The sequence below is a fragment of the Thunnus albacares genome, chromosome 7, assembly GCF_914725855.1.
Source record: "Thunnus albacares chromosome 7, fThuAlb1.1, whole genome shotgun sequence".
Classification (NCBI taxonomy): Eukaryota; Metazoa; Chordata; class Actinopteri; order Scombriformes; family Scombridae; genus Thunnus; species Thunnus albacares.
In genome coordinates this window covers 7,028,717-7,043,395 of record NC_058112.1, presented here as the reverse complement: position 1 = coordinate 7,043,395, position 14,679 = coordinate 7,028,717, and the positions used below count along the sequence as shown (strand labels likewise).

Here is a 14,679-nt window from a genome sequence, read left to right as displayed (position 1 = left end):
TAATCTTCTAGTGTAAACAAAGATGTGCATTACATTTACAGCCACAGTGACAAAGACTGACAATTACAGAAAACTTCTTCATCAGGAAAAAAGCAGCAGTTGTTGTTTTACAGCACTGTTTAAGCTTGTACACATATTTTTATAATTGGAATATCACTTAAGTATTTATAATTGAAAGGCTGGAATTTAAAGTCTGTGTTTGTCATGTGTCCTTTTTGTTTGTCCATATGTAAGAAACCCTGTGTTATGCAAGACAGTAAATAGAGTGACCTATGTGCAAAGATTATCTCCCTTTTACTCAAGCTTTTCTTTACAAGTCATTCACAATGAACTGAAGTTGTTGCACCTGTTAATGCAGTGAACATGTAGGGAAGAATTTTAGAAAGTTTAGGTGCATTTTGCCCTGCTGTCACTATCTGGTGTTTACTCAAGTAGTCATCTAAGTACATGTTTTCAGTCACATTTACAGTAACATAGCTTGATTGTGATTCAACAGTGCCACCTAGTGGTTACCAAAACTGATGCACCTGCATCTTCCCCTCCTAAATTGGTTCATCAGCTGAAGCTGTATGAACCCTTCAGGTTGCTGAAGCATGATATCAATACCAAAGGAGAGTTGATATTACTTTTCTCTAATGTCTAAACAAATGTAGTCAACAATATAATGTATCCAACTTATCACACAATTTGATAAGACAGTCTGAACAAGTAAAGGAATCTAAAAGGCTGAGAATGCCAAGCAAAGGTGAAGGAACAGGAAAGATTTAATAGCTTTTTTTTTTTTGAATAGCAACACTTATCACTCAGAAAGTGTGGAGGTTCATTTTATGAATATAATATTCCCCAAGAATAATAAATAATACAATTTCAAATATCCAATATTTTGTGTCATCTTGTTCTTAGAATAAACTAAACATTTAAAACAGTAACAAGTGTATGTTTTAATTTTTTTCCCCAACACATTGATGAAGTAGTGCCATTGTTGGGAGATACACTTGTCCTGTGGAAATGATGTGGAGTGAAACTAAAGTTGAACAAGCAGTAGCAGTAAGCAGATAAGCAGTTTTACAGCAGACATTTGTGACTTGTCAAACACAAGTGAAAAATAACAGTACTGATTGCTGTATTGCATTGCAGTAAATGCTGGAACACAGTCACTGTTAATGTTTTCATTTCCACCTGAGTGGAGAAAACACACATTCTTCCATGCAGGACATGAGGGCTCACTGCATGGTTTGATGATGAGCGTGAAAATGAGTGGTAGAAAAAGTATTCAAATAATTTACGTAAGTAAAAGTAACAATTATACACTAGAAATTGCACAACCCTACTGTGCTTCTCCCTCAGTGGCCCTTATGCTCCTGCGGTGCCCTGTCTCAGACAAGCGTGGCCTTCTTCTTCTAGGCTTAACCATTTATTCTGATAACTGACTGTGAAGGAAAAATAATTGGACTCACACATCCACTGGAACTTTGACCATATTTAACATAGATATTCGATATCATAACAGTATATAAATAACATAAAATCACAAAAAGCATAATATGTCCCCTTTAAAGAAAACAGACTGTGAAAAAAAAAAATCACATGTATAAAATTGTTCAGTCCATATCTGTTTTGCCAGAGATCGGAATGAAAAAACAAATTCATTCTCTAATTTTCAATTTAAAATGCCAAAAAAAAAAAATAACGAAAAATGTCTTTTTTGCTTTTATTTACTTATATGCACTTGACAAAATATATTTTTTTCTTTTTTAGAATTAAAATAAAAGCTTTGAATGAGGAGACTAAGAGCTGAATCTTTTTAACCCTAACGTGATGATATTCCTTTTTCATTTCCCTGTGGGATCCACAATGAAACTTGCATTAAAGCTGTAAGTACGCACTGCAACATTGAAGTGCATCATTAAATTTATTAAAGTTGTAAATTATGCAAAAGCTCTGCAGCACCTTCAGCTGCAGTTTTACCACTAGAAATGAAATAAAGTACATCAATGCAGTTAATTCAAGTTTGTTGTTGTGACTTCGACAGCAGTTTGCTCGTTGATATCAACCTGTTGTTTTGACTTTTCATGTACCATTTGCAACATGAGTGATTCTTTTTGTTGCTCAAAGGTCAAACTTGTGGATGTTAAAAATGGTGGAGACAACCTTGCGGTAGGCTGAACAGGGGATGGTTCATTAAAGACTGATGTACAAGTGTACTCCAAGACCCCACGGCATCACTGTTGGGTGTGGTTACAGGTGTTACAAAGCGAATTTCTGACCACACCCAACCACAGGCATCAGTGGTGCTGGCTATGGTCAATAGTGAAACAGGCTACCAGGGAACTCCCTTCTGAAAAATGTGCACACACTTACCTACACTACAGCATAACATTGTTAACAATGCGAGGTTGGTTTAAATTGTACTCCATTAGAATAAAATTTAAACCAACCATGTATTCCCTCTAAAGCACTTACTTAAACAGTGCTAGCTTAGCAGCTAATTAGCCAGTCTTATAACACTTGTTGCTGTAATCCTCACGTTTACAACAAAGTCATTTTTAACAGTTGTTCTATGATGTAAATAAGTCAATAACATGGTAATCAGATAGATCCCCACCAAGTATTAAACTAAAGAAACACTGAATACACACTGCCTTTTTCACAGCAGACATTTTGAATTTTGAATTCACAATAGGAAAAGCACGTGTTACTAATAACATTAACGATGGCTCTGCTCTATTCAAGTGTCCCAGTAAGCAATGACAGCGTGACAGTGAGCCAGCAATACAAACCAGGACCCTGAAACTGAAGCAGCTAAATGGAATTCAGCCAATTCTGATTTGGTCCTTTACACTTGTGCTTTTACTGTGACAAATGTTATGTTAGTGACAAAGGTCCATGTTAAAGATGCAATATCTTGCAATGCAACACCAACACCACAATGCATAGCCTCCAAAATGACCACATAGTTGAAATAACCCCTCCCTATTATGATTAGACACAGCTTTGTTCACTGTTTGAATGAATGTGAAACTAATAACATATGTAAATGGAATAATTCAACTCATTACTTTGCCTATATCCAAAGGCTTCTTAGAACTTTATTTGATTACTGGTTTACATTTTACATAATTCAAATTAGTGTTTAAAATATTTAGACACAAAAAATGCCTGCCTTAGCCACCAGCACAGACAAGTATTTTAACTTATACCTCCTCCAACCTTCCATAAAAACAAAAAAATAATGAAATTTTCTGGTGATCTGATAATTCAACAAATATATTGTATAAACATAAAACTGCTTAGCTCATCTTCACATATACCAAACCAACTAAATGAAGATGAAGAAAATGAAGAGAGAATTACACATTTTAAAAAAAACACGTCCAAATGTATTATCATTTTCCAAATATGGTATCATGCACTCATCACATTCACCAGTGGAAATGAGAACATCAGTGACAAGCTTGTCCACACCATCATCATCATCTAGATCACTGTGAAGGGTGCGTTTTTTTATGCAAGAAAATACTTTAAGTAAGAGTCACTAAAAATCTGGTCCATGATGCTTGAGGGTTTCCCAGTTACTGTAGTGTCTTCTTGAGGAACTCAACCAGGAGGTGATGAGGGAAACCAAAATCCATCTGGATCACCACATAACCCTGCAGCATGGAGAGAAGGAATCAGATGCCAGAGTTGAGAGAGAGAAGAAATAGAAGCAGAACACAAACAAAGGAACGTAACAGAATGAATCAAAGTAATAGAAGACTCACATCCCGAGGAAACACTTCTGGGTTAGAGATGTCGAATAAGTTTGTTCCCTGTTTGTCCAACAACCTGGTTAGCTCAACCTCAAGAACTGGAACACACACCACAAATGTATTATAGAAAATCACATTTCATACACCTTTGGCTTTACTTCTTTTCTACTGCAGGACTTAAACACAATATAACTCCATATGTATCCATTCCAGGTTTGACTTCCATTTCCTGGAGCTATATTTCATTTTGACCCTGCTGTAATTTGATACTCCAAGTACTTGCAGTGCTTTTTGATTACCCCAATTTTACTATTGCGTTTGCAACAGCTAAAACAAGACACGAACAGCTGAGGGGGAACACTGGACAAATAATAATGTCCAATCATTTGACGGGAAGATGACTGAAGTCAGCTGCAAGAAAACAATAGTTTTAAGGCAATCCAGCAGATTTAGCTAATCTGTGAAAAATGTGAATATTGTACAATGAAGTGCAGTAATTATAGTAATGCCAATACCTATATTTGTGTGGTAATGATTGATCATTATTAAAATACTATGTTGACGGAATTTCATATAAGACATTCTAGACGAGGGCTTTTTTGATTGCGCTGTGAACTATATTATCTGTGCATAAGCGTGTGTGTGTGTCTTACCAGACAGGACCTTGGGTGTGCCTATCTTCTCCACAGCTTCTCTTATGAACTCCAGTTGTGCCAAATCCAAAAGCTGTAAACAGCAGTGATTGAACAAGTCTAGTCAAGCATTAAATACTACTCTGCCTGTGTGTTTTCAAGATCAGCATCACTTTAGCAAGGGACATGGAGAAAAATAATTAAAATGGCAGTGGACAAAAAGACCTATTTGTATAAATTGTGATTATATTTGTATTATTTTTCAAAAACCTTTGTGTTCTCTTACTGATTTATAATGGGTGTCAAAAATAATCTGTATACTACAATATGTGTCATTTTCAACTGTGGAGGCTAAACATAATGGGCATGTAACTACACATTGAGGATAAATGATAGTCATGAGGAGTATTTTAATATGTAATTTGATCAGTTTTGTGCCAAATTTAAGTTTTCTCCTCAGAGGTAGTGCTTTTAATTTGAAGGATTCAGGCAGCACACACAAAAATATATTTCTTCAAGTATTGTAAAAGTTTTGAGAGAGAAGAGGAGTAGTGTTTTTTCCTACTTTTTCTGGGGCTCTGTAGTTTCAGCTGGAATTCAACTGTGTTTAAATGTATCTTTTTTTCTGCCTGATTTCTCAAATCATTTCCTGTGTAAATGTGTGCCATTGTGCAAAACCACCAAGTACAGCTTTAAACTATTGTACAGTTTAACTATAGTATTTTCCACAACACAAAAAATTGTCAATGAGATCAAGTGGGAAACTATCTTACCGGTAGATTCTGTAAGGGTAGGTCAGCTTGGAGAACAGAAATCCTAGAGAAAATGATAATCTCCATCACACACCAAGCACAGAACTTGATATAGTGGTGGACATGCAAAACTGCACATTCAGTAATGCTCTATAGTGCAAATTTAATTTAAATAGCTCAGCTGCTCCGTAACCACTAAAAAGAATGAGGCATAGTTTAGTAACTTCTCTCTAAAGCTCTCTTTTTACAATTACTTCTGGCACTTTTCATGTGTACAACCAAATGCAATACTATGACTGCCTCTGAGAAAAGACTTTCTAAACATACATGCTGAATATAGCGGGCAGGTTTTCGCAAGCTCAGCAATTCTTGTGAAAATAGATGAGAAAGGTCTTACTCTGTTGGATTACCCTGCAGGGAGAGTTTCTTGTCCGCATAGGAAGCTGTAACATCTATGGACAAACCCTAGACATCAAAAATAAATATGGAAACAACAGTCAAACAAACCAAAACCTTCACAACAGACCCTGCTCACAAATGGAATGTAGAGTAAAGTATGACATAGATAATGTTGTCATAGATTGAGATATTTTCCCTTTTGAACAATTTGGGCAACAATCAGAACCTCTCTCTAGTGGGCCATGAGGTTCAGCTAGTGATGTTATGGTCAAAGTTGACAACACAACACAGTATCGACCTTTCAAAGCTCAAGTGTTGCAACAAGATGATCCAATGCCATCATCATGGTCTTGAATTTAATCCTTCCACACAAATGTAATACCAAGAGTTGTCCAGCAGATGTTGCCATTTTGAAGCAAGAGGCCCATGTCAAATAGTGAAAAAACACAAGCATTTTTCACTCTAGAAGATTTGTTATGAAGCCTAATGGACAAGAGGGCACATAGAGTATCATCTTCTACACTAGTGGATCCCAACAGCATATGTCTGATATACTCCTACGCCTCCATCAATGCCCTCAAGAACACCTTCATTGACACCAACCATCATGTTTCAAATGTGTTCATTTTTAATACATTTTAAAGTAGACAATAAGTAAGATTGTTACCTATGTAAAAGTGGGCATAGTTACAATATTTTTTCAAACAAGTGAATTGTCAATGTATAGGTATGTTGGTCAAATTCACAACACAACCATTACTTTTGGCTAATAAATCCAACTTTATTGTCATTAATTTTAGCAGATTATTTTAATTATTTATTACACCTAGTTACTCCAACTGTGTATTCATATTAATTAATTATTTTAACTGTTTATCCATTACTTTTGGCAAACAATTTCACCTGCTTAGAAATTACTTTCAGCTAACTAAAGTTTCTGAAGAAACTGTGGTGGGATTACCCCTGGATAGGTGATGAGGAAACTGTGGAAGAAGTCTTTTGGAAATTCAGGATGCATCAAAACTGGTCAGCATTCTTAACTCATCAACTTTTCTGTTTTCTCTAACAGTAGGTGGCTGAAAATGGTCAAATATGCTTATTTGATGCCCTCCAATCTGACCGTTTTGAAGAAGAGTGTCGGTGTGCCTTGATTCCCACAGTGGAGCTGCCCAGAGGCCTCCGCCCAAACGGTTGTACCCACTGTAGAGGTGTTTAGGAAAGGAATGGATGAACTCCACACTCTTAACTCTGGAGAGCCTGATTCCAACAAACACTGGAGACACACATAAGCAAAGCAAGACAATATGTTCCTGCTTAACATCTCCATGATGACATATGCTTTGGATGTATTCTCATAAAGGTGTGTATGTGTATGTGTTGGGGTGTGTGCAGGGAGAGGAGGTTTTCCACATTACCTTTCTAATAAATTCAGGCATGGCACTGGAAAGGTCTGTCGTGAAGAGTTCCTAAAATCATATTCATCAGTGTAATGTAAGAAACCACCAACAGGAGATTCTCAACAAGAAAGGCATATAGAATACTGTATTTTATGTTTGCAGTATTTTTTGCATATGCAGAGCTAATGAGAATATCAGTCAGGTTCCAGAAATCTCCCACCAGTTAATACCATCAATGCAAATTTTATCAACAAGATACCACATCCATGTGTGACATGAAGTGCAACCTTTCTGGGTGTTTTACAGGCCATATTTGAGGGTGATGTACTTACAGTAAGCTCTGCCCCCGAGATGTTGAGTTGGAAGCGGCCATCGTGGTGGGCAGCAGTCAGCATGGGGTTGAAGACCTGGTCTGAGGTTAAATACAAGTTAAAGCTACACCATACTAAATTTTATTTACAAGTACACCTCTAATTCTCAAAGAGTGAGAAGAATCTTGATAACTGAGAGAAGCTGAAATAGCTCGCTGCTAATGAGCTACATTTTTTTTGCTGCAATACTAGAGGAGTGTGATGTTAGACTAGACTGGATCTTAAAGTGCAACTTGTAGGTTGAAGGTTGTGCTGAAGTTCTTTGAGGAATTTACAATGCAGTGCAAAGTCAAGAGGTTGTGATATGTAGCACAACAAGCTAGCAAAACTGTGAACAGAACCGTGTTCCTGCACATGCACGGTGGCATCTGCCTTACACAGAACTACTCTCCAGAGACTGAAAACATGATTTCTGTTATTAGTCTTTGGAGCCATTTCTGAACAAACTAAGGTGACTGTAATCTTCATGGAACGTGTCACCCAGTGCAGCAGTGTGGCTCATTGATGTGTTTTTAATGATTTTTGGACAACAACAGAGGTCTACAGCTCAGAGGAAAAAGAAATATCAGACTTTGGATATACAAACAATTCTTGTAAGTAGGATGACTTCATTGTTGGTTTGGCTCTGCACATGAGATTTGTTGATAATAAGAAAAATATAGCAAATTGCCAGCTTTATCCTTTAACATAAGTTATATCGTTTATATCAACATGACCACATTGCAGTCCACTCACTCTTTGTCATCTACTCATACAGCAGGTAAGGTGTACTTTCCACAACAAGCAAGTGGGGAGACTGTCTGCCATGTGGCACAAGAGATTTCTGCAGCCTGGTGTTGAATTTGAACAGATGATTACAGATCTAAAATTGAATTTTGTCCCACATTTGAATGTCGAATAAAAAGTGACACTCCCAAGAAGTCCTTGAAGAAGGGCCTAAAAAAATGGTGTCAGATTAGGTCACATAAGGAAGTCCCCACAGTGCACTATGAGGTTTAGTCAGTCAGCCTTTTTTTTTGCTTGTTTTAGGTAGAATTTCACTGTTTTTCTTTATGGTGAATTGTTGTGTTTGTGCCAGCTGCTCAAATTCCAGCCTGTTTGGACATCAAGTACTAAACCCAAAAAGAATATTAAGAATTGCCACAACATAGGATACTTCCTCTAATGTTCCTTTCTTTTCTTTTGTATCTGCAATCCTTCATTTCAAATGAAAATGCAACAGTGACTGCTGACCTGAGACCCAAAAGTAGAGCATCCTGTTTTCAGTCAGCTGGCTGGGGTGGAAAACAGAGTCACTGATGACAGCAGAAGTGTTGTTGTAGTTGGTCAGCCCCTGGATAATTTATAAAACGGAAAAGTCAAGGGCTGGCAACCATGCACTCATGAGTATGACTGTGTATTTGACTGTATTTACAGGTATTGTTTACCTTGTGGTATGATTCTATGTAGTTAGCAGTAATTACAGGAGCGGCAGTCACGCCGATATCCACACTGATGTCTCCATCACTGAGGAACTGCTCTGGAAACACACACACAACCACACACACACACACACACACACACAGACCTGCTGTGTCAGTCATACCTATCATATGAATATGATTTAATTTAAGAATTCAAAAAAATGGACAAAGATATGGACACACACAACCTTGACAGATAAATGAATGTGCTTTGTAGATGATTTGAAGATGTAATAAAAACTTTCTCTCTCTCTCTCTCTCTCTCTCTCTCTCTCTCTCTCTCTCTTTCTCACACACACACACACACACACACACACACACCCACCTGCTCTTTCTTGTATGAAGTCAGCCAGTATATTTGCCACCTTGTTGATCTCCTTACAAATCTGCATTTAAGACCAGACGCATCATTTCTACAGTACTGACTTTACTTTGATGATAAGAAGACATGAACATGCAGCTTGCTGTGATTCAGTAAACATTTATCCTCACTGTCTTTTTCGCCCTCACCTGTCCCTTGATGACCAGTTTGACAGTGAAGGTGATGAAGTCGGTGAAGAGCTTCTTCAGCCAGTTTGGTCTGAACAGCAGCAGCAAACACACATGAACAGGGTCAGACAGTGTGAATTGGGATTATAGAATGTAGATGCTTTTTGTGTTTTCTGCAGCTGACTGTCAATCAGGGTTCAGGCACAGCGGGGGAGTGTTGTCACTTACTCTCTGTCTCCCTGCAGATGCAGACGGAGCTTGTGAAAGTTCAGATAACAGTCAGATGTGTCAGCTGCTACCTTCCCTTCACCACAGTCTGGCAGAGGAGACAGACAGAGGTGACAGAGAACAGATGTGAGGACACTTAGTTGGTATCTGTCTATATTCTTCATTGCTTGAGTTGGAACACATATGTGGCTTTTATATCAGCTATGGTACATCCCATTTACAGTGGTGTTAACGCTGCTAGTTGTGATCCAGAGACTTTTGAAACATCACAGCCCAAGTTCCAAGTCAGCATCTGCGCCCAGCCAAGTAAAGCCCAAATGCCCGGAAATGTTCTTGATCTGCCTTATTTATTGAGGATGCTTTGGGACCTGACCTGTATGAACTTAATAGATGAGTATCCCAGCATGCATTTTGCATCAACCAGAGGCAATAGTGGAGAATTTGAGCTAGGCTCACAATTGTTAGAATTGTCATGCTACAATTGTGTTGCCAAATAAAGTTTTGAGATGTTTTCAGGTGAGAAGTTAACCGTTTAGATGTGGTCGATTTATCTAAATGATGCCTACTTGAAGATCTGCTCCAACATTTTTGATGATGTGAGAACATGCTAGCCAGTGAGATAGGTGGGTCATCTAGGCAGCTAGCAGGCCAGTTCTCAAGATAGCCTGACACTGATGTCTCTGTGTCATTTTAAACACAAGATATATTAAGTTTTGTAAGATAAATGTAGATCTCTGTAGATCTTTGGTACTGTTTAAGTTTGGGTTTGTTAGGTTCTTAGACTTGCATTTACCCAGTAAACAGGACCAGTGAGTACTGGCTCAATTCAAGCCAGTACCTCCTATAAGGGAAGAGCATTAAACCAGTACAAAATAAAGTACTTACAAAGTTTGGGGTTGATTCCAAGGTCAATCTGTGACTCAATCTCTAAGTCAATTGATTGTGCAAGGTTGACACTAGATGAAAAATAAAATACAATACAGATGGCAGTCAATACAAAGCAATCAGCTTAGCATCAGTTCTTTCCTGGGAAATTTTCTTGGTACAGAGGAAGTGATGTGTTTTAAATTTCAGGTTTGCTTTGGGTAAACAAAAGAGGAGCTCTAAGATTAGTAATGAGAACTATGTTTGTGAGACTGAAAAGTCAGAGTTAACCACAAAGTGATATGGGATGATGTTGGTCCAACATTCTCAACTCACAGCCAGTTGCCGTATCCATATTGGATGGTCCCTCTGAAGACTGCAGACACGTTGCTTATCTCCATGGCAATGCCTTCACCTGGATGCAGCTCAAACGTACTCCGACCAATTGTTAGGTTGTGAATCTCCAAACTGGGTGGGTCAAATTGAGATACATCACATGACTGACATGAGGACATTTTGTTTGTGTGTGTGTAGGTGTGTGTGTGTGTGTGTGTGTGTGCATGTCCACTCACTTGTCCAGGCCATATACGACTTTGCCTATAAAGAGCAGTGACTTCTCTCCCTTAACACTTGGATATCTGGCATGTTGGAATGCTGCCTCTATCACTTTAGTGGTTTTCTCATTCACTGCAAGCAACACACAAACACAAACATGTGGGCACTTAAACACAAGTCCATGGCAGGTAAATACAAACACACACCTGACACTTCCATAAACAAATAAAAAAGCCAAAATGAAACAAGGGAAACTGCAATTCCGGGTTTTTTTTTTGTTTTTTTTTTTAAAGATAACAATACCTCCTTAACTTTGAGGCATTAGCAAATGCTGCAAACATGTGAAGCCATTGCAACAGACATAAGTGTTGTGGGAAATGTGGTTCTAAAGTTTAAATGAAATTTGTGTTCTCACTTTTTGTATAATAAACTATAATGATACCGCAGCTATTGTGTAAATTTTTTTAATTCTTCAAAAGAGAGAAAAACCTTTATTGGATATACAGTATCTGTAGAAACAGTCTCTAAGCTTCAAGCGGCAGCGATTGACTGACATCTCAGCATTGGTGTTGCAAGGATGTTGGTGTGTGTGAAAGTCAACATCTGATAACACACAAACCTCTTTGGGATGATTCATTTTTCATTAAGAGTCCTGTTTCAAATGCATTCCTTGGTTCCAGAGACAGATAGTAATGATTATAGAAATAAATAATAAAAAAACAATTGGTGAACTAATTTATATGAGTTTTACATTTATATGAGTTTTACATTTTACATTGTTTCATAATCGATGTAACACAACAGCAGTTGCACTGTCATACATTTGAAGAATAAAAGATGAGACGACATTTTTGCTAAAAATAAAGCAGGAAAGGAAGCTGTGATGCAAGAGGCTGTCTCCCACGTAAACAGACAGGATGGCCAATTATAACCGAATAGTCTGAAGTGTGTAGAGGTTTGTGTGGTTATTCTGTAGCAGCATGGTGTTGTTTTCAGGTGTTTTAATGAAAGTAAACACAATGAATGGCTGTGCATAATGGCACTGTGCTCTGGCAGGGAACTTGTCTCCTCAGAGGCTGCTCTGTTACCTTCAGACACTGCAGAGATTTAATGAGCTGAAGGAGAAGCCACCCATACAGTATAAAGTAGCTGTAAACAACAGATACTGTAAGATCATCCACATTCATTTATAGATCAATGCAGACTATATGCAGATTTACTGAAGCTCATGCTTTATCCACTTCGAATTGGATACATTTTTTATGCTGATTTAAACACATCTACTGGTTGGAGGGTTTATTTATATATTAAGCATTCATTTGTTATTGTTGTGCATTTGCAGCAAGTATTTAGTTTTCTCTTGTTGACAAAATTACTAAAATAAAGTGGCAGTGGTGTTGATGATGTTGCACCAGAAACAGACTTGGTTCTGTGAAGTCCATTCGCAGGACGATGTCAAAGATCCAAATTCTGGTCGAAACTCACAGCCTCTGTGGCCATTGGAATTTAAATGATATTCTGAACCATTTTTTGGTATTTATTGATGAAATAAATGTTTTATTTATGAAATAAATACCAAAACAGGGTCAAACTCCCACTCACACACAACAGCAGCAGGGTAGGTGAGGCGGCAGACAGCTCCGGTGAACCTGTACGCTGAGGCAGGGTCCTGCAGGCAGCCGTGAGACGTCCCAAACGCAGATAGGAAGAGCAGCAGGAGCAGCAATGGGAAAACATCACGAGGCATTGTGCACGTGGACATTTCACCTCTCGGAGAGTTGGTTGAGGTTTTTAACCTGGTGGACTGTTTGCAGTTCACTGTGTGTCAGCAAGTTTCCTTCTGATGCAACTGACTCACGACACGCTGGAAGTGGAGGCAGTGGACTGAATTTTGTATTTCCACAGACTTTAAAATTCCTCTTCTTTTGGACTCAACTTCCCATGAGCTGTGGTGGCTCTGCTCTCACGCAAAATTTCAACCAGCCTTTTCGGACTTTCCCTTGTTTATTTCTGAGAGGACTTTACAGCCTACAAATCTTATCCTTTCCACTGTCAGGGAGAACTCTGTGGACACTCGCTAGCAAGAAACCCTGTCATTCAGCCTATCAGAGACAAACAACTTGTGTGAGTCACAAAATCACTTGATGTAAGGACAAACACTGACTCAGATTTGTTTTTCACAGCGGGTCCCCATAACCTAAACTGACCAAAGTATGACTTTTTCCATGCTACGGGTGCCACAAAATCTTAGATAGAAACACAAAGTATTAAATAGTGATGTTAAGACAATGGACAGATCCTTATTTTCAATATGAGGAGTTCAATAATGAAACCACCACACAATAAAATAATGAGTTTTGGACCAGACAATACATCAGCACTGAAAAGATGCTGCATGTAGAAACTTTACATTTCAAATGGTAGTTAACGCTTCAGATTGTAGATTTTAGGAAAATCTGGAGTCACTGATATTACAACCGGTGTACATACCCCATAAGGATGCCTTTAAATGACCAGAAAAATTAAATCCACTCACAGAACAAACTTCATGCTGGAGATGTTTAAATGATGAAAACAAATCAGTTCGCTCCTCAACATATCTAGACTTTAAGTATAATTCCTTTCAAGCTGTGTCCACTTTTCCTGCTTTCAACAGGTGAAAAACACCACTGTGCTCACGTCCAACTCTCTCTGAACAAAGACTTTTTCATCAACGACATACAGAGGCTGACTGTTAAAGTAAACAATCCATTCCCTGGAGGTGATTGCCTTAGAATCTAATGAATACGTCCTCGTCCAAGCCTCTTAGCCAATTGGGTTTGGTTTGGTCTGAATTGAAAAGATCGGAGGAAGGGTACAGTGGGACACAGAGAGAGACGGGAGATAAGAACAAAGGGGGTAACTGATCTAGATAACAGATCTAACAGGGGTCTTTGTGTGTTTGCATACCCTCAGGCACCGTCTAGTGTGAGCACCGGTGTTGTTAGAACCATGTTTACCACATGATGTGAGGTTATTGCAGAGCAGTAAGTACAGTGATGTGCATAGACAGGACACATACCCCCCAAAAGAGCCCCAAAAGTCACACCTTCAGTGCATCTCAACTGGTTTTAATAATTTGATTAATTGCAAATTTGATGGTGAATTAGCACCAGTAAAGTGCAATATCAACTAAGGTGAGTCCTGCATTATTACCTAATGATGTGGCCGTATATTGTAGAGGCATCCTGTGTCAAAATCTAGTATAAAGACATTTATATTGTTCTCATATGGTACATATTCCTAAATAAAGTTGTGTTTACACAGATAGTTTGGGTCCAGGTGGTTTTATTCCAGCACAGGTGTACTGTTTGGTCTCTGGATGTCGGAGTATTGTACAGGGCATATAGTTTAATCAAGGATGTAAGTGAAAAAAACAAGCCTCTATCACTGCGATGGCACCTCACTTGTAAATCCATGTATTATACTGTAATGCATGTAAAGAATTTAAATTTATAAGTGCTTATGCCAAGAAATCTGTCCAGGAGATCCCGTAAAACCTGTTATATGTTGAAAACATAGTCATCAAATTCCACCAAAGGTTATAATTTACAAAATGTAATCTTTTAAACAAAATGTAGCCCAGTTTTAACATTCACACATTAACTGTTCTGTTCTGTTCTCAGCTGCTCCAACAACAAACTGGCACCCACACAAAAACATAAGATCCACAAGCTTTGGCTCCATGAAAATCAATTTTTACTTTGATAAGTAAAGTAAATCCTCATGTTTTGATTGCAT

At 38.1% G+C, this 14,679-nt stretch overlaps 1 protein-coding gene across 1 annotated transcript; it reads right to left on the bottom strand.

Moving 5' to 3' along the window:
* Positions 1-3,072: 3,072 nt before the first annotated feature.
* On the bottom strand, positions 3,073-14,043 carry LOC122985858 (cholesteryl ester transfer protein, plasma). Its single transcript, XM_044356834.1, has 17 exons — positions 12,502-14,043; positions 10,917-11,031; positions 10,681-10,812; positions 10,366-10,436; positions 9,481-9,568; positions 9,274-9,343; positions 9,089-9,149; positions 8,728-8,819; positions 8,534-8,633; positions 7,262-7,341; positions 6,948-6,998; positions 6,653-6,805; positions 5,531-5,598; positions 5,155-5,197; positions 4,403-4,475; positions 3,762-3,847; positions 3,073-3,650 (listed from the first exon to the last, which is right to left on the bottom strand). Exons 1-17 carry the CDS (start codon positions 12,659-12,661, stop codon positions 3,573-3,575), a joined length of 1,521 nt encoding a protein of 506 aa, XP_044212769.1. The 5' UTR covers positions 12,662-14,043; the 3' UTR covers positions 3,073-3,572.
* Positions 14,044-14,679: the final 636 nt, after the last annotated feature.